The sequence below is a fragment of the Pelodiscus sinensis genome, chromosome 7 (assembly GCF_049634645.1).
Source record: "Pelodiscus sinensis isolate JC-2024 chromosome 7, ASM4963464v1, whole genome shotgun sequence".
Taxonomy (NCBI): domain Eukaryota; kingdom Metazoa; phylum Chordata; order Testudines; family Trionychidae; genus Pelodiscus; species Pelodiscus sinensis.
The window spans coordinates 48,519,364-48,539,690 of record NC_134717.1 but is presented as its reverse complement, the minus strand read 5'-3'; the positions used below and the strand labels follow the sequence as shown (position 1 = coordinate 48,539,690).

General features: G+C 43.0%; 1 protein-coding gene across 3 annotated transcripts in view; it reads right to left on the bottom strand.

The window, feature by feature from the left end:
* Positions 1-16,328, bottom strand: part of ITGA4 (integrin subunit alpha 4) — a 65,332-nt gene extending 49,004 nt beyond the window's left edge. Inside the window, exons 1-5 of one of the 3 annotated variants that reach the window (XM_075933745.1) lie at positions 15,789-16,328; positions 15,177-15,298; positions 3,664-3,770; positions 3,434-3,563; positions 1,167-1,234 (exon numbers count right to left, since the gene is read on the bottom strand). In XM_075933745.1, the coding sequence (XP_075789860.1) occupies positions 1,167-1,234; positions 3,434-3,563; positions 3,664-3,770; positions 15,177-15,298; positions 15,789-15,979 (618 nt within the window). In that variant the 5' untranslated portion in view covers positions 15,980-16,328. Of the gene's footprint in view, positions 1-1,166; positions 1,235-3,433; positions 3,564-3,663; positions 3,771-15,176; positions 15,299-15,415; positions 15,749-15,788 lie in introns of those variants that run through there. The other 2 variants (XM_075933744.1, XM_006121693.4) reach the window with 2 other exon arrangements.
* Positions 16,329-20,327: the final 3,999 nt, after the last annotated feature.

Below are 20,327 nucleotides of genomic sequence, written 5' to 3'. Positions count from 1 at the left end.
AACTCTTCAAAAGAAGCATAACTAGTCAAATTCATTCCTGGTATAACTCCCCTGAAGTCAATAGAATTATACTGGAGATGTATTTGGCCTAATATCAATGCATTAAAGTTAGATCACATGTAAAATGTTCCACATTTTTAAATTATGATTATTATTTCCCTTCTAAAAGCTTTAAATTGCTCACATCTCAAAGAACCTTGTTTGTGGCTATCTTTCCCCTTCAGCAGAAGGTTTTAGAAATCATATTTTCAGGCAGAACATAAAACGTACAGTGTAGTGCAGGGGTTTTCAAACTTTGGGTTGTGGCTTATGGGGGAAGCCACTAGCTGGCCACGAGACACCTTGTTAACCTGAGCATCCACTTGAATGGCTGCTTGCAGCTCCCAGTGACCATGCTACATCATTCCTAGCCAATGGGAGCTGCTGGAAGCAGTGCACGCTGGCCCACCACTTTCTGCAGCAACTATTGGCCAGGAAAGGTGAACCACAGTCACTGGGAACTGCAAGAGGCCATGCCTGGGAATGCTCAGGTAAACACAGCATCTTGTAGCCAGTTAGTGGCTTACCCTTACAAGCAACAATCCAAAGTTTAAAAACTCCTGGTGTTATGCATCATTCTTTGTGAGCAAGTTTACTATTCATGTTTAATATTACTTTAAATAGATTATTCAGAATGGAATAATAAAAAATGCTCTATTGTATTCTTCCCATTCTTTCAAAATAAAAAGAACTTTTTGGATTTAAAATAGAGAGCCACGATAAATTATGTTTCTCATGTTGAAAATTGTAACATACCTAAAACTCTTGTATTTAATAAATTTCATTTTAAAAAGGATGATGTTTCATTAGAGCACTGTAGTAACACACAATTGGTATCTGCCTAACATCTGTATCTGCAAAAATGATCTGCAGATATCTGCATCCACATCTGTGGATGAGGAGACCTGTGGATATCCATACATTTGCAGGGATCTTGATACAAAATCTATATCCATATCCACAAAAATGAGCCACAGATAACTGCATCCACATCTACAGATGAAGATACCCATGGGTATAAAGCGGAGATCGTGGATTTGCAGGGTCCTAAACATTATAATTAGGTATACATGTATGATGTTCTCCAGGGAATAAGTAAATAGAAAATTATTTTTTTAAATACACACCTTTAAGTAAAAACTAGACATCCCAACCTGACATGACCCATGGTTTTCTCCAAACCTTCGCACATAATCTGAATATAAAAGCAAAAATTATTTAAAGTCTTCAATCATCTTGAAAAATAGAGTTTCAGAAATGAGAGTCAAGATAAGTAACAAGCATTCATATCCAGTTATGGAAAAAGAACGTGGACTTCATCCTTATAATACCAAAATAATAAAGAACTTGAGAATAAAATTGTCCCATACATAATGCATCACTTGATTGGAGCTACATTCCAAAGCCTAGGTTTAGTGATTTTAAAAAGGCAATAATCTTACCTATAAGTCAGTTCATGAACAGCATGTCAAAGTGAAAAGTCGTTATACACACTGCTTCAATAACAAATGCTGGTAGGTTTAATGTTCCTCTTCCCACCCAATTTACAACTCCAGCCATAAATAGAAATAACTATTTTCACAGGAGTTCTCATGACACTTGTACTTTGCATGTCTGCAAAGAATCCTGTACAGCACTGATCTCCAACCCTTTTAACCACAAGATCTCTTTTTCAATATAAGTGCAATGTAAGATCTACCTCAAACCCAAATACCCTTGCCCCACTTCCTTCCTGCCCCTGCTCCACCCCTTCTCTGAGGCCTCCCTCTGCTCACTCCCTCTTTCTTCCTCTCCCATCCTCACTCGGGCTATGTCTAGACTACATACAAGCCTCTTTCAAAAAAGCCTCTTTTGAAAGAGAGCATCTAGACTACAAGCAGATTTTTTGAAAAAGCAAGCCACTTTTTCGAAAGAGTCTAGACACTCTCTTTCGAAAAAGCACAGTTTGCATTCAATAGAGTACTTTAAAAAAAAGCGTTATTCCTCATAAAATGAGGTTTACCATGATCGAAAAATCTGCCGCGTTCTTTTGATTTACTTTCGAAAGAACATGGCTGCAGTCTAGACGCAGGTGACTTTTTTTGGAAAAAAAGTCTACTTTCTTCGAAAAAACCCTAGTCTAGACACACCCTCACTTTCACCAGGCTGGAGTAGGGAGTTGGGGTGCAGGCTCTGGTCTTGGGCCAAAGGGCTTGGAGTGTGGGAGGGGCTCCAGGCTTAGCCCAGAGCAGGGGATTGGTGTCCAGGAGGGGGTCCAGAGTGCAAGTTCTAGGAAGGAATTTGGGTGCAGGGGGACTCACGTCTGAGGCAGGGGGAGGAGGTTCAGCGCTGGGACAGGGGTTCAGGAAGCAGACACTGGCTGGACACTATTTAACTGAGGCTCCGTCTACACTATAAAGAGTAAGAAAAAGATATGCAAATTGCAAACCACAATATGCTTATCTTTTTCTGCTACTCTTTCTAAAGAGTGCCAAACTTCAAAAAAAAAACCCAACAAAAAAACCCAAAAAAACCCCCAAAACTCCTCTTTCGACACATCTTTTCTTCCTCATAAAACGAGGTTTACAAGGATGGAGAAAGAGCCATCTTTTTTTTTTCAGAAAAGCGGACACATTCCTTGGACGCGGTATAGCTTTTCCGGGATACCTCCAGTATCCCAGAAAAGAGCTATAGTCCAGACGTAGCCTGAGATGGCTTCCAGGTGGTGGAGCAGTGGGTTAAGGCAGGCTTTCTGTGTGGAGGAAGGGTACAGAAGTGGAGGGAAGAGAGACATCCTGACATCAGTGCTCCCCCTTTTTTCCCCTCCCACAAAACTTCTGTCGACAAAAGCCTTTAGTCTAGACATACCCTGAAGTAGACCTCTTCCTGCGGGCTACAGATTGGGTAAGAGATTTGACCTGGAAGGAGTCAAACTCAGGAGAGGAGCAGTACACAGTCTGGGCTGTTACTGGGAGCAGTGGGTCAGATGTTCAAAAAGAGGCCACACCAGTCAGTCAACGCCGCATATGCTGAGCAACTGGGATGGAGCCCAGAGATGAATTGAACCTGCATTGGCCTATTTATAAAGAAAGCATGCCCTGTAGGGACCAGCCCATTGATAAATGCTGGCTGCTCTTTTCAGCTGTGGAATCAACAATTCTTTCAAGTGATCAAAATGTCACCAGAAAGTTTTATCCATAGGCCAAATTTCTGTCTTCAGAACTCAACCTGCAGAAAGCCTACTCAGGGTAGTGGGGGAGAGGGCAAGTGGACATGAAACACAACCGTTTAATGTGTCCACAACCCCCAATTCATTTCTTTTTTTTTTTTTTTGGAACCCTAACTGTTCTGTCACCTCAAATGAAGTAGCATACTATCTTATCAAGCCCTAGAAATGACCAAACTCTCTGCTTACCTTTATAGCAAGGGCATATTCTTTTACTCAGTTGTGTTCGAAAATCAGGAGGGATTTCATAACAAATACCATTAGGAAGTTTGTGTTCATTTTTTATGTAATATATATTTTTCCACCTATGTCCACATGCCTGCATATATTAAAGAAAAAAAAGTAGGATGTGAAAGGAAAATATAACAGCTGTAAAGAAAAGTACTGCATGCCTTTTGTCGTACTAAGGCAATACATACAACAATGGATCCATTTTCTCTGGGCTGCCTGGACAAGCTGACACCCATCCACTGATTATCTCTCTCTTCAGAGCAGGTCTTTCCACAACGTTCTCCTGCTGGATCACCTAGAGCAAAGAAACAAAATCAAAACAAACAAACAACCAATTATGGCAATCATCTTGAACTCAGGAAATATAACTGAAGTTCTATGTACAGTAGACTTCCAATAATCCGGAACCTATGGGACCTAGGTGGTGCCGGATTATCAGATATGCCAGACTATCAGGAGGTACTATAAACTGGTAATATATATACTGTATACATTATATACAGTATATAAAGTATTCTTAACCTTTTTATTGTACATACTGTATACAGTATACTGTAATGTTTTAGTTTTTTTAAGCCTTTTTTTCCCTTTTTGCTCAGTTCAGCTGTTGCCACTGTTACCTTGTGACTCATTTTTTGCCGAAGCTCACTCACTAGGCTCTTGCCATTTTGATGCCGGACTATCAGGAGTGCCGGACTATTGGAGTTTTACTGTACTTTCTTATTATACTTGATTTTAGTTGATTATATAAAGAGCATCAGTTCAACAAAATTTTAGATATGTATTTTATATTGGATTTGCAATGCACAGGTATATTTTATATGGTTCATATTTTTCAGAAATGAAGGAATGGTGCCATACATATAGTATGTCCAGATCCAAATGCAATATATTAGGAACGAGCAGGATTAATTAGTCATTGAGCTCTGATTCTGTGGTTATCACAGTTGAAACTGAGAAAGTCAGAAAGCTGAGCACAAACTCAACATGAGGTAGCACTCCTGCTAAAGAATACATTACCTGATTTATGGCCTAGAATTTCACCTGTGTGGTATGATCTCAAGGAAAGTATTAATAAAATGGGATTCTTATTCACTGAGCTAATTTATCACAAGTAGTATGATATCATATTATAAAGATTTCTCATTGGTATACAAAGACATTTACACCCTAATATTAGGTATTCAATGAATCCAAAATACGAGGATTTTTCATATCTAGCAGTGAGCCCAAGCCTCAAATTCTAATCCTCCACCATACTGAATTCATTTAGCCAGATACAACCCCCTTCCTCACAGCAGATTTTGCCCAGTAATCTAATCTGAGACCTCAAAAGACCCTTTTGCAATAACCCAATGAAACCTGAACTCTAACCTATAGCCAATAGAACCAAATATCTTCTGAATTTCATACCTCTATTTGATGCAACACTTGGAAATCTGCTTTACTAGAAATTCCTACTCTGATAAAAATCAGATGATTATACCTGCAATCTTTATTTAGGAGGTAAAATCATTGTGGATCAAATCCCTGTGTTCTGAGTACTCTTTATTAAGAATTGAAGCAATTATCTAAAGGTGGTTTTTACTTTGCTTCTCTTTAAATATCAAAGAGCATTTTTTATAAATAGGAGGACTTAGAGAAATTTTACAAATATATATATATATATATTTGGCAAGTTCTTGTCTCTACCCACCTAGTGGTGTGTGTGGAAAGAATAGTTTTACATAGACAGGACTACCATTTAAAAATTATTTTCCACTTTTAAAGGCTCAATTACATTCAGAAATACACTTTTTAATGGGTCTCATATATTTACATGCAAGAGCATGTGGCAGAATACAGCACTTAGCATTTCAGTCCAATATCTCCAGATACCATTTTGTTGTTCAATTAACCTAAACTACTAAGATATCTATTTTTATCCAAATTTTGTATGGTAATTAGGATAAAACACTCAAGACTTGTGTTCAAGAGCAAACTATGTCCTTTTTCTACCAACAGGAGAGAGAATCTTTCTGTCACATACAAATTAGCCAGCAGAGGGCTCCAATACAGATCAGAGAATACAACAGAAACGTATTGTATATTAGCATTAATGGAGGGGCAAATGAGCTTGCACCAGGACTGGCATTTATTTGTAATAAATATGAGTGAGTGCTATTAAATTCAAACAAATGAATAGTTGCATACTGAGTTCTAAGGTCTGCTAAATTCTTTGAAAAGAAAATCTCCCTATATTAATTTGATGCATTACTGCTTCTTGTTCCAAGTAGAGTAGTAATGCAGAGAAAACAAGAATTCTTATGTTTTTCACTGTACATTTTTAAAACTTATCACCTATTAAAAGCACTGTGTACATACGACCTTAATGTCAGTTTGGGCAAAACTTCAAATTGATAATATTCTGATGGCCAAGGTAGTTCCTTTTGGTAGAAATACCCTCAGATGGAGGAAAAAATCCTCCTTTGTAGAAAGGGAATCTCTAGAAGAATTAACCTTTCCCACCAGTTCAGCATTCTATTAGGCCTGGTCTACACTAAAGGGGAAAGTCGACTTAAGATACACAACTCCAGCTATGCTAATTACATAGCTGGAGTTAAAGTATCTTAAATCATGAAACAAAAATACAGGACTATGTAGCACTTTAAAGACTAACAAGATGGTTTATTAGATGATGAGCTTTCGTGGGCCAGACCCACTTCCTCAGATCAAATAGTGGAAGAAAATAGTCACAACCATATATACCAAAGGATACAAGTAAAAAAAAAAGTGAACACATATGAAAAGGACAAATCACATTACAGAACAGAAGGGAGATACGGGGGGGGGGGGGGGGGCGGGGAGGAAGGTAAATGTCTGTGAGCTAATGATATTAGAGGTGGGGAAAGGTAAGTGTCTGTGAGCTGTGCGTCCATCTGCTATGTACACTGGACAAACGTCTCAGACACTTCGCCAAAGAATCAATGCCCACAAAACAGATATTAGACAGGATCACAAAGAAAAAACAGTTTCTTGCCATTTCAACCAGAAAAGACACTGTCTCAACGACTTAATTACCTGCATCCTGCTCCAGAAGCCTTTTAAATCTGCACTTGAAAGGGAATCCTCTGAACTGTCATTCATGCTAAAATTTGACACTCTACGTGTCGGTCTCAACAAAGACACTAACTATCTTACCCATTACAAAGATAGCTTCCCCAATTATCACCTCTAATACCATTAGCTCACGAAAGCTCATCATCTAATAAATCATCTTGTTAGTCTTTAAAGTGCTACATAGTCCTGTATTTTGTTTCAGCTACACCAGACTAACACGGCTACATTTCTATCACTATTTTAAATCATGTTTGCTACTGTCTGCTCAGCAGGAAGTCGACAAGAGCACATGCGTCCGTCGACTTCCCTTACTCCTCATGACGAGCAGGACTACTGGCACCAATACCAGTATTTTGATACTGCCTCTGCTTCTTGCATTTCTCAGAAGCACAGGAACTCCAGAACTCTTCTTTTGAGTAGGGGAGGAAATCTGGTGCAGAAGAGGACAAGAAGAGACTCTTTTATTTTTCTGATGATTCTCCATAGAGCTGGAGAACAAAAACATGTGTATGTTTCCTGGCCTTGTCCACTCTGCAGATCCCAAGCCACAAAGCACTTTCCATCGAGGCCAGAAGACAAGGGGGAATAGAGGCATCTGTTCCCTTTTGCTCACAGCATAGGGGAGCCAAGCCAGAATGTCCACACAGCTAGGAATTGATATCAGAACTGTCTGTGTAACAACTAAAACTGCCCCTAAAGCTCAATTCCGCTTGGATACTAACAGCAGGGCTCTACCGCTTAGCTAGATGCATAACACGAGTCTCAGCATTTTCAATAGCAAAACAGTCTGTAAGAATCCTTTTGGAAGTTGATGTAACATCATATAAAATACCTAGTCACATTGCATGGAAGATGTTGTAATAATATATGCAAGGTTTATTTTAAAAGCAAAAGTTATTAACATTAAGAGAATGAATGTGACATTAGTTTTATAAGGGGCTGATAATTACAGAAACTAGGCTGGAGAGCAACATTTAATGAACGCCTCCAGGAAAACCATCTATGCGTCCTCACCTACACATCTACACAGAGGGCTGAAGTCGAAATAAGCTATGCAACTTCAGCTATGCCAATTGCATAGCTGAAGTTGAAATAGTTTATTTCAGCTTTTGGCACTGTCTACACAGCAAAAATTCGAAGAAAACTTTTTCTTCAATTTTCCTTACACCTCATAAAATAAGGGTTACCATGAATTGAAGTAAGAAGTCCTGAAGCTTGACATTATTTCAAAATAAAGGCTGGTAGTATAGACGTGCACTTTGTTATTTCAGAATAACATCAGTTATTCTGAAATAACGCTGCTATGCAAACATACCTTAAATGATTAAAGCCTGCAGTTAGTAATCTTTTAGATAGGAGAAGCCTTTACTAACAAATCCATTACAATGGCTCTTTTCATCCTGGCTTGTCTCAGAATATCAATATATTAGAAATGAAGGCAAGGGTCACAGAATACCTATCATTTCATTTTTATCCTCTCTAATCTCCATGCTCCATTCTGTCCCCATTTTAAGTGTCCCTAATAAAGAAGCAGTGAGAAAGAGCATTTTCCTCTTCTCCCAATCATAGTACCTTTACCCACAAAGTTTCCCCTCTCCTTAACTCTAACCTATAAACTACGGATGCAGCTTGCCTTTGACCTTCTGATTTCCCACCATCTCCTGTTCCCTCTGCAACGTCTCTCTTGTTTTCTATTTTCTGTTCTACACTCTTTTGTCAAGATTCATTGTTGTTCATTCCCATTAATACAGTAAAAGCTCTGTTATCTGGCATGTTGGGGGAATGAAGAGTGCTGGCTAATTGAATATTCTGCTTAGAGTTATTCTTTAACAATGAAATACCAATTTTCAAATAATTAGAATACAATAAAAGGAATAAAGTATAAAATAGTATAGCAGTAGTCACCAATCAAATGAGAGTACTGCACTGCAGAGTGGCTGGATTCTTAAAGCACTTAGGTGTATACAGTAGGAATGTTAACTATCAGGTATTTGTGTACATGTAACAGTTGGATATTTTAGTGGTTACACGTTTGCACGTAGTGGGCGAGGGGTGGTAGGAGGAAGTCCATGCTCACAGGGAGCCGGCTTAAAAGCCAGCTCGCTGCAAGTACAGGCTCCTGCCTGCTCTCCCATCTGCTGCCTCTGATAAAGAGGCAGCAGCGCAGGGGACAGGTAGCTCTGCAGGAGCCTATATATGTGGGGAACTGTCTTGAAAGCTACTTCCTGTGTTTACCAACGCCTGCCTCCTCCCCTTGCTGCCTCTGATAGGGTATGTCTACACTACCCCGCTAGTTCGAACTAGCGGGGTAATGTATGCATACCGCACTTGCTAATGAAGCCCGGGATTTGAATTTCCCGGGCTTCATTAGCATAAGCGGGGAGCCGCCATTTTTAAATCCCCGCTGCTTCGAACCCCGTGCAGCGCGGCTACACGGGGCTCGAACTAGGTAGTTCGGACTAGGTTCCTATTCCGAACTACCGTTACTCCTCGTGAAACGAGGTGTACCGGTAGTTCGGAATAGGCACCCTAGTCCGAACTACCTAGTTCGAGCCCCGTGTAGCCATGCTGCACGGGGTTCGAAGCAGCGGGGATTTAAAAATGGCGGCTCCCCGCTTATGCTAATGAAGCCCGGGAAATTCAAATCCCGGGCTTCATTAGCAAGTGCGGTATGCATACATTACCCCGCTAGTTCGAACTAGCGGGGTAGTGTAGACATACCCATATTGATTAGTCGTGTAATAAACTACATGTTGCTATCCCTAGTATCCTGGTAAAATTTTCTATATAGAAAGTTTATTAGGATACTAAATAGCAATATGGACAGCATATGGCATGCACCCAGATTATTTAAAATATACTTAACACTAAATGTATTCATAATTGTTTCTTTTTTTATTAAGAAGTCACTTTAGGATCTTGCAGTGCCTCAGGGTCATCGTTATCAACATTAATTATCATTATTGACGTTGTAGGAGATTGGGCTGAATCTGATGAGTCTATGATACACCTACATTTGCATCTCCCCAGCAATAGTCTAATGCCTACATTTGCATCGCTAGTTCGAACTAGGGTGCAAGTGAAGACATACACTCAGAAAGTACTTATTAAAGGTTCACAATTATTCTGGAAGGGCATAAGAAGTGGGATTTCACAGGGGTCTGTTTTGGGACCAGTTCTGTTCAATATCTTCATTAACTATTTAGATGATGGCATAGAGAGTATGTTTATTAAGTTTGCAGATGATACCAAGCTGGGAGGGATTGCAAGTACTTTGGAGAACAGGGTCAAAATTCAAAATGATCTGCGGTACATAGGATGAAGTTTAATAAGGACAAATGCAAAGTACTCTACCTATGAAGGAACAATCAGTTTCATACATACAGAATGGAAAGTGACTGTCTAGGAGGAAATACTAGAGAAAGGCATTTAGGGGTCATATTGAACCACAAGCTAAATGAGTCAAAAGTGCGATACTGATTAAAAAAAAAAAAAGCAAACATGATTCTGGGATGCATTAACAGGAGTACTGTGAGCAAGACATGGGAAATCATTCTTCCACTTTGCTCTGTGCTGATTAGGGCACAGTTGGAGTATTGCGTCCTGTTGTGAGCACCACATTTCAAGAAAGATGTGGAAAAACTGAAGAAGGTCCAGAGAAGAGCAACAAAAATGATTAAAGGCCTAAAAAATATGACCTACGAGGGAAGACTGAAAGAATTGGGCTTGTCTAGTTTAGAAAAGAGAAGACTGAGAGGGGGGGACATGAGAGCAGTTTTCAAGTACCTAAAATGGTGTCAGAAGGAAGAGAGAGAAAAATTGTTCTCCTTGGCCTCTGATGATAGGACAAGAAGCAATGGGCTTAAACTGCAGCAAGGGAGGTTTAGGTTGGACATTAGGAAAAACTTCCTAAGTGTCAGGGTGGTTAAACACTGGAATAAATTGTCTAAGGAGGTTGTGAAATCTCCATCACTAGAGATATGTAAGTACAGGTTGGACAGACATCTATCAAGGATGATCTAGATCAGTGGTCACCAACCAGTAGATCACTTCACTTGTCCCTTCCCCCACTCCCCTGCTGCTCCTGCCCAGAGCTGCCCCTGGAAGCCTGCTGCTTGTGGTGCAGAGTGGGGGAGACAGAGGAAGGGGGACGCTAATGTCACTCTGTCTCCCTCCCCTGTACTCCATCTTACCAGAGTGAGGAGGGCGGGACCTCGGTGAAGGTCAGGGCAGGGGCATTTGGGTTTGAGGTACACCCTGGACTGACAAATTCAAAAGTTGATCTTGTGCTTAAAAAGGTTGGAGACCACTGATCTAGATGGTGCTTGGTCCTGCCATGAAGACATGGTACTGGATTTGATGATCGCTTGAGGTCCCTTTTAGTTCTAGTATTCTTTGACTCTATAAAAATGGCCATTCCTCCTCCTATTGAAAAAAATAATTTTCGAAGTAAATAACCACCAGTGCTCACAGGTGCAGCACCAGAACATGCAATACAAAAAAAGGACTAACTATGAAAAACAAGGAGTTCAGTCATAGAAAGATGTTGTAGGTACAAAAACTGCCACATTAGAAAATAAATATCTACATAAATTAGAATTCGTTATCCTTTGTCTAATTTTGTTCCCGACTCATTGTCAGAGATATTTAAAAAGGAACAATGAATTCAGGAGCCCGAGCTGCATCTTATTTAACTTCTCCCGTCCCCAATAAACATGACTGGTTTTCACTCATTTTTTTATGGTGGGACTGCTCTTTGACATAACTTGGATTTTTTTTAACATGGGAAATGATTTAGAACCACTTTAGTGTTATGGGGAAATGGCCCAGTTTAATTTAAAAAAAAAAAGTGCTGTTTGTTTCTCTGAGTGCTAAATTAGCCTTGGTCTAAAATACACAGTTAGGTTAACATAAAACTGTGTATTTCAACCTATGGCAGTATATACACTACCACTTGCTCCCATTGATGTAAGTGCCCTAAACTGACATAACTCCACCTCCCTGAGAGGTGCGGAGCTTATGTCAATATAGTTAGGGTGACACAGTGTCCGTATGGACACTATGTTACTTACATGGAGTCATGAAATTGACAGCCAGCTGCCCAAATTTACAGGAAAGTCCTCCACACTTCCAGCCAAGAGTTCAGATTCCCTGCTCAGAGCCTGGCTACTCCTGGGATCTCAATTCCCTGCCCAGGCTCCCAGTTCCCCAATGAGATCCTGGACAGCTGCCCTGCTGCTGGCAGGGAGCATGCAGCCAAGAGTGGGAAATAGACCTGCCAGGCTCCAGGGGGAGCAAAGAATGGACAGCAGAGCATTGGAGGAGGCAAGCCATACTTCTAGCACTGTGCTGTGAGCAGAGCTGAAAGACCAGGCTCTCAACTCCCCATCCTGCCTCTCTTAGGTCAGTGAAAGAGCTCCTGCTGCAGTTATGCACCACTGACTGTAGGAGAGTGTGGATATTAAACACCACATTAGTTATTGCAGTGGGTGTAAATTGACATAATATAGGTAATATATGCCAATAACAAAGTGGCATGTGGTAAGTTGTGTTTATATTGTGATATAAGCATTCAATGAAGTGCAATACAAGTCTGAAAACAACAGTGTTTACCTACAGCCTCTACATCTGCTGGTAAAAATTCTCCAAATCCATTTAAGAATAGCTTTTGGCAAGTTTCAAGCTTGTAATTGCTGAGCTACTCCCCAGTTTCTATTCAGAAACATGTTAGCTATGAAGAAAATCGGTAGTGATTTCATGGAATACAATTAAGGACTCATTCTTCCTTGCTTCTTCTTTATTGACAAAATTAGTAAAAGTAAAATCAAGAAATCCTGCAAAGGAACAAACACTAAACAGCATGTAGAAGTTAATATCCACATAAGCCACATGGCCAGTGGCTATGAGCATTTTCCATTCTATCAGTGAACATAGGAGTGCATTAGGGCACTCACAGAGGGTATGTCTACACTACCCCGCTAGTTCGAACTAGCGGGGTAATGTATGCATACCGAACGTGCAAATGAAGCCCGGGATTTGAATTTCCCGGGCTTCATTTGCATAAGCCGGCCGGCGCCATTTTTAAATGCCGGCTTGTTCGAACCCCGTGCCGCGCGGCTACACGCGGCACGGGCTAGATAGTTCGAACTAGCAAGCCATTCCGAACTATCTGTACGCCTAGTACGCGCGGCACGGGGTTCGAACAAGCCGGCATTTAAAAATGGCGCCGGCCGGCTTATGCAAATGAAGCCCAGGAAATTCAAATCCCGGGCTTCATTTGCACGTTCGGTATGCATACATTACCCCGCTAGTTCGAACTAGCGGGGTAGTGTAGACATACCCAAAGGAAGTAGTGGGCTTTCCTAGCTAAATATCATTCTGGCATAAAGTAGGTGCCTGTCCACTTTACCTAGAAAGAACATCTGAAGCAGGGATTTCATTTTACTGTTGCTACCATCAGATCATAGAAATTCTTTACATATTTCTTTGTCTACCTTATGTAGCTCCATGTGTCACTTCAGTCTACCTCACAGAGTCACAACGTCAATTTAGGATTGACATATAAATGAAGAGGATGATCCAAAAAGAAAAGTGCAATAACCACAGCCAAAACTAACATTCTTGCTTCCAGAGGTTCCTCAGTTGCTTTAACCCCAATCTACTTTAATTTAAAGGTTTGAGGGAAGAAGTTGGTTGTGCCCAAGAAAGCTCAAGACACCATCTACATATTTTGTTAGTCTTTAAGATGCTGCAAGACTATTCATTGTGTAAGTTTTTACGTTAATTTAGAGAGCCATATCCTTGAGTATCTACTGTATTTTTACTTCATCCACTTTCACTGCCAAACTCCCAAGAAAGAGAATCACTTACAAATGCACATATTCACAGATTCCCAAGGCCAGAAGGAACGATTGTGATCATCTAGTCTGTGTAACACAGGACATAAAACCTCCTAAAATAATGCCTAAAGTTTTAATGAAAACCTCCAATTTTGTTTCAAAAATTGTTAGTAATGGAGAACAGACTAGACATCTTGGCAAACTGTTCCAATAGTTAATAACCCACCTCGTTCAAAAGGTGTGCCTTATTTCTAGTTTGAAATTGTCTAGGCTCATCGTCTATCCACTGGATCAGTGTGAAGAAGGCATGTTTTATTGTTCAAATAAAAACTCATTCTCTTTTCTCTCACCCTCTCACATACCTACTTATATAGGTCAATCAACATAATAATGGAGCACCCCTCCCCCTATTTAAAATTTACTCCCCCCCTCCCCCCGCGTATAAGAAAATAGGTTTAGTTAATTAATCTGTTGTTTTGGGACAGTGTGAAGATGTTGGCTTACATGTAGGAACAGTGAAAGGAAAGGCAAGCTAAAGCAAACAGTACTTCTTTTTGACAGTAAGTAATGTCTTGCAGGAACAAGCCTCATAGACCAGGTCCTTTGAAAACTATTTCCCACACTCCCAAACCTCCCCCATTGGCTAAGTGTCATGGTTTCAGTGGATCACAAGGGACACAGGAGAGAGGATCTCTCAGGTAGATCAGACCAATTGAATAAATGTTTCTTATTACAGGATACAAACACAGAATTGGACATGGAACTGAACTTTGTAGTCAAGGAGGAGAAGAGCTGAGCATAGCGAAAAGTGTTCAGCACAACCTGTGTTCTTTAGCAGGACTGTTGCATCCTGTACAAAAATCATACACTGAGAGCAGAATACATATGCTTGCATGTATGCCACTGATAATTCATCTTAAAAAACACTCCAGTTACTTCATGATGGCTTGGGAAGTGAAATGTTTTAGAGAGAAACTCCAGAACATAATCTAGAAACTTTTTCTTGTTCCCACTGACTTCAGTTACAGTTGCCCTCAGTTCAGGAGATGGAACTACTTTCTTGGGAGGGGAAATAACAGTGATTTAATTTGAATTCACACAAGCACTTGAAATCAGATGCTGAAAGCAAAACATGGAAAGAAAAATAAATATGAAAATGGGAACTGTCATTTTAATTTACTTTAAAAAAAGTTTTATGTCCTTTTTATTGGTAAGAAAAAGCCAACTTTTAAAAAAATATAGATTTTTAGGACTTATATTTTAAATAATTTAATCTAAATTCATAAGAGCATTGATCTTTTATGTTATTGAAAGGTAAATATAAACACTAATTTATGCAATACCAAAATGATACATGAAAATATGAAATAGGCATATAGAGGGCATTCTAGGTTCTTGTATTACTGCAAGTGCTGGTATAAGTTGAAGGAGGTTTGTTTTGTCAGATCAAAATTGGGTGATGTTATTCAGTTTTGCAATAAACAGCCTCTAAAAGGGTTTGAAACTATTTGCAAAATAGTGGAGGAAGGAACATTTATTACAGTCCAGTATTTCACCATGCTTCTGGGGAAATTCTATTGCTTCTTATTTTGTCAGTTATAACTGTTGAGGATTCAAGGGAATATAGACGTGTACTTCACTTCTTCTAAATAAGAGAGTTGTCGCAGCTGGCTACTTTCTGCATTCAGCTATAAGTGGCAAGCAAGCTTGGCGTTCTTCATTGAAGATGTAACATCTTCAGGTGCAAATACCATTCAACTCACCCAGCTGGAGCTGCTCACAAGTCCCATTGGGGTTGCTCCCGATCCTGCACCTGAATATTGCACCTGGGTTGACCACAGAGCTATTCGCCAACCAGTTGGCTTTCGGGGCTCCCACGACCATCCTAAAAGCGAGGAGAAAAGAGTTTTAAACCTGTCAACAGAGATGAAAACACCACGAGGCAACCCCTCTCCCCACCAGCACCCAGGAGAATTAGAGCGTCACGCTCTCCTGCGCCCACCTCGCGTGCAAACGTTTGCTTTGCGATGGGGGCCCGTGGCGGGGGAAGAAATTGCTTCCCAACTTCCTCGGCGTCTTTGCAACGGGAATGCTGGGAGGGGGGTGCCGCACGGTCACCGTCACTTTCATCGGATACCCGATTGCGCGCGCTGGGCCAGGTTCCGAGTGGGACAGTCCCTGGGACAAGCTCTGGCAGGGACTCGCGCCTACCGCAGCAAAGCCTTTGCCGGGGGCGCCGCAGCTGACAGAGCGAGGAGCCAGGTGCAGGCATGGCCAAGTCAGACCGGCGACGACCCGCTGGCGTTTTGCTGCGAGGAAAGTCCCCCGGCAGCTGCCGGGAGCGAGAGGTCGCCTGGCGAGCGCTGGTGACTTACCATCGACTAGCGCCGTGGCTGTGCAGGAGAACTGTGTAGCCAAACAGTGTCCCGTTGAGCCCCCTGAAGACCACGGGGTGCTGCGTGTCCAGGTTGTACGCGCGGGCAGCCCCCAGCAGGAGCAGCGCAGCCCACGCGGCAGCGCCCCCCGAGGCGAGCCCCCCGCTCAGCGGCTCCCCCCAAGCCCGCATGGCGCCGCGCGGCGAGCTCTAGCCCCGCCGGCTGCCTGCAGCGCACAGGGCTCGTGCGCTGAGCAGCCCCTGCCGCTGGGGGCTGAGCCTGCTAGGGGAGGGGTAGAAAGTGCAGGCAAAGCGCCTGGCTTTGGCGGGCGGAACTGGAAGCCCCTCGGGCAGTGTTTAAAGCGCAGCAGGCTCCGGGCGCTGTTTCTCATCAATGGGAGTCCCTCCCCTCTTTACCCCCAGGTCAGGGGCTAGAGCAGGGAATCCGGCCCCGCTGCTGGCCGCAGATGGATGCGTCCCTCTTGCCCTGGGGAAGCTGCAGGCTCCCGGGCCCAGGAGTGCGGGCAGTTTTAGCCACCGACCCCCATGTAAGCCCCTTGCACCACCCTGCACGTGCTCCCATGCCCCAGCCGCCCCCCCCCACTCCCGTCCCGCACGTGCTCCCATGCCCCAGCCCCCCCCCCACTCCCGTCCCTCACGTGCTCCAATGCCCCAGCCCCCCCTCACTCCCGTCCCGTACGTGCTCCCACCCCAGCCCCCCCCACTCCCGTCCCGTAGTGCTCCCACCTCAGCCCCCCCCACTCCCGTCCCTCACGTGCTCCAATGCCCCAGCCCCCCCTCACTCCCGTCCCGTACGTGCTCCCACCCCAGCCCCCCCCACTCCCGTCCCGTAGTGCTCCCACCTCAGCCCCCCCCACTCCCGTCCCGCACGTGCTCCCACCCCAGCCCCCCCCACTCCTATTGCTGGGGCGATGTGAGGCTTTAACACTTATAACAAATGTCACCCAGGAGTTGCCACACAACTGCCTCCCCTTTCTCTAGGAAAGTAACCAGCAGGACACAAGGAGGAGTTGGGGAACAGGGGGGAGATGGGGCAGCTAAATATTTCAGGAGCTGGAGTTCAAGGCAGCTCCCCAAAGAGTTTTTAACCTTCCTCCCCCTCCCAACAGTAATTCTGGCCTCTCCCTCCTAAAATACCAGTTTCCCCATTCTCTCCCTGCTAGCCTCTGCCCCTGGGGTGTGTCTCTCCTAACCCACCCACCTCGGGCTCAGTAGGCTGAGGACTGGACTGGAGTGGAATCATAGACAGAAGGGGAGGCTGCAGGAAGTGGGTAGGGGTGGTTGGTGGTTAGGCCTCACCCACCGTCTAATCCCACCCTGCATGGTTGAAGCATTGGACTGGGCCCTTGGACAGGGAGGAAGGGTGAGGGAGGGGCTCAGGCCTCGAGCAGTAAATAGGGCCAGGGGCCAGAGAGACTCAGAGGCTATGTCTAGACTGGCATGATTTTCCACAAATGCTTTTAACGGAAAAGCAAGTGCCCCAAGGTTCGGTTCTAGGACTGGTTTTGTTTAATATCTTTATTAATGACCTGGATGAGGGGATAGATTGCCCCCTCAGCAACTTTGCGGATGACACTAAGCTAGGGGGAAAGGTAGATACGCTTAAGGGCAGAGATAGTGTCCAGAATGACTTAGACAAATTGGAGGATTGGGCCACAAGAAATCTGATGAGGTTCAGCAAGGACAAGTGTAGAGTCCTGCATTTGGGACGGAAGAATCCCAAGCATAGTTACAAGCTGGGGACCAACCGGTTAAGTAGTAGTTCTGCAGAAAAGGACCTGGGGGTTACAGTGGATGAGAAGCTGGATATGAGTCAACAGTGTGCCCTTGTAGCCAAGAAGGCTAATGGCATATTAGGTTGCATTAAGAGGAGCATTGCCAGCAGATCCAGAGATGTCATTATTCCCCTTTATTCGGCTTTGGTGAGGCCTCATCTGGAGTATTGTGTCCAGTTCTGGGCCTCCCACTACAAAAAGGATGTGGACTCATTGGCGAGGGTCCAGCGGAGGGCAACCAAAATGATTAGGGGGCTGGAGTTTATGACTTATGAGGAGAGGCCGAGGGAGTTGGGTCTGTTTAGTCTGCAGAAGTGAAGAGTGAGGGGGGATTTGATAGCAGCCTTCAACTTCCTAAAGGGAGCTTCCAAAGAGGATGGAGAGAAGCTGTTCGCAGGAGTGACAGATGGTAGAACAAGGAGCAATGATCTCAAGTTGTGGTGGGAGAGATCCAGGTTGGATATTAGGAAAAACTATTTCACTAAGAGGGTGGTGAAGCTCTGGAATGGGTTACCTAGGGAAGTAGTGGAGTCTCCATCCCTAGAGGTTTTTAAGTCTCAGCTTGACAAAGCCCTGGCCGGGTTGATTTCGTTGGGATTGGTCCTGCCTAGAGCAGGGGGCTGGACTTGATGACCTCCTGAGGTCTCTTCCAGTTCTATGATTCTAAGTGAAAACATGTTATGTGGGTCAATTTTCCCATTAAAAATAATGGAAAAGGTGGGAGTTATGTTTCAAGTAGTGGGGAATGGGGAAACCCAGCCGCCAGACTGCAAGCTGGGTTGGAGGAGAGGGAGCAAGGCATCCAGTGAGAGGGGGTCTCCGGGAAACGACATGGCGTGCAGTGAACCCTCCACCGCTTTGCAGGGAGGCGGGGGAAGCCCCCCGCAGCCGCTGGCGACCGGCCAGCCAGCTGGGGAAACCATGTTATTTTGGGCACGGTCGTGTTGTTCAAAAAACGTTCCCCCCCCCAAATCATGCTATCGCAAAAATGTGTTAAGCAGGCACGTGTTAAGCAAGTAATTACTGTACGACGTTGGAAGACAGGGCTTCTTGTGCAAGAGCTATGCTCTTTTCTAACAAGTGTAAGCCCTCTTACGCAGGAGCTCTTGCACAAGAGGGCAGTGTGGACGCACAGCAGAGGTTTCTTGTGCAAGAAAGCCCTATGGCTAAAATGGCCATCAGAGCTTTCTTGCACAAGAGAGCATCCACACTGCCATGGATGCTCTTGCACAAAAGCACATGGTAATGTGGACGTGTTCTTGCGCAAGAGTTCAGTGTAGACATAGTCTTGGAGCAGGCACTAATAATACATAATTTAAAGTTTCCTGGATTAATAAATGCTTCCCACATTTGAGCTTTGGCTGGTTTCCATCAGTGCTTGTATCATGCTATGGAGATAGAATGGCACATAGACAAAGTTAATACTGTATTAATTCCTGCTACAGGTTTTTCTTCTGGTTTGGGAGATAAATATATTGTGTTGGGTAAGTGCTCCCGAGACCTGGCCCCCTACTACCTCAATAGACTCCCAAACCATAGAGGCTTCACTGGATAAGTGCTATAGGAGAGAGACAAGAACAGAGCGGCTATGTCTAGACTGGAATGATTTTCCGCAAATGCTTTTAACGGTAAAGTTTTCCGTTAAAAGCATTTGCGGAAAAGAGCGTCTAGATTTGCACGTAGAATAGTGGTAGAAATGTAGCCGTGTTAGTCTGGTGCAGCTGAAACAAAACACAGTACTATGTAGCACTTTAAAGACTAACAAGATGGTTTAATATGTGATGAGTTTTGTGGGCCAGACCCACTTCCTCAGATCAAATAGTGGAAGAAAATTGTCACAACCATATATACCAAAGGATACAATTAAAAAAATGAACAAATATGAAAAGGACAAATCACATTTCAGAACAGAAGGAGGATGAAGGGGGGAAGAGGGGAAGGTAAATGTCTGTGAGCTAATGATATTAGAGGTGATAATTGGGGAAGCTATCTTTGTAATGGGTAAGATAATTAGCGTCTTTATTCAAATTTGCGTGTAAAGTGTCGAATTTAAGCATGAATGACAGTTCAGAGGATTCTCTTTGAAGTGAAGTCTAGAAGGGTGTGTCTAGACTACAGGTTTTTTTCGAAAAAACTGGCCTTTTTTCAAAAAAACTTCCCCTGCATCTAGACTGCTGCCGCGTTCTTTCTAAAGTAAATCAAAAGAACGCGGCAATTTTTTCGACCATGGAAAACCTCATTTTGCGAGGAATAACACCTTTTTTCAAAAGTGCTCTTTTGAATAAAGACACTATGTAATGCAAACTGCTTTTTCGAAAGAGAGCATCCAGACTGCCTGGGTGCTCTCTTTCAAAAAAGTGGCTCACTTTTTCGAAAGTACAGGCTGTAGTCTAGATGCTCTTTTTTGAAAGAGGCTTGTAGTCTAGACGTTCCCAGAGTTGCTAATTTTTGCTTTATGCACCCACTGAGTAAAGGACAGAAACTTGCAGTTCGCCATGTTATCTGTTGCGTACAAAACAGCACTGGGGGAAAAAAAATGTGTGATATCTATTGGCTGATTCAGTAGGGCTTATTTTCTGTGTGTTTGCTTTGTTCACAAGTATTTTCCATAGCAGTGTTTCATTTTACAGAAATGTTTGAGCCAGGAAGATTTCTCTCTTATTCTGCGAGCAGCTTGAGAACACTATTAGCAGAATATGTACGGTTCAAAATTGCTATCCCAAGTTGTTGCTTAGACATTAGGA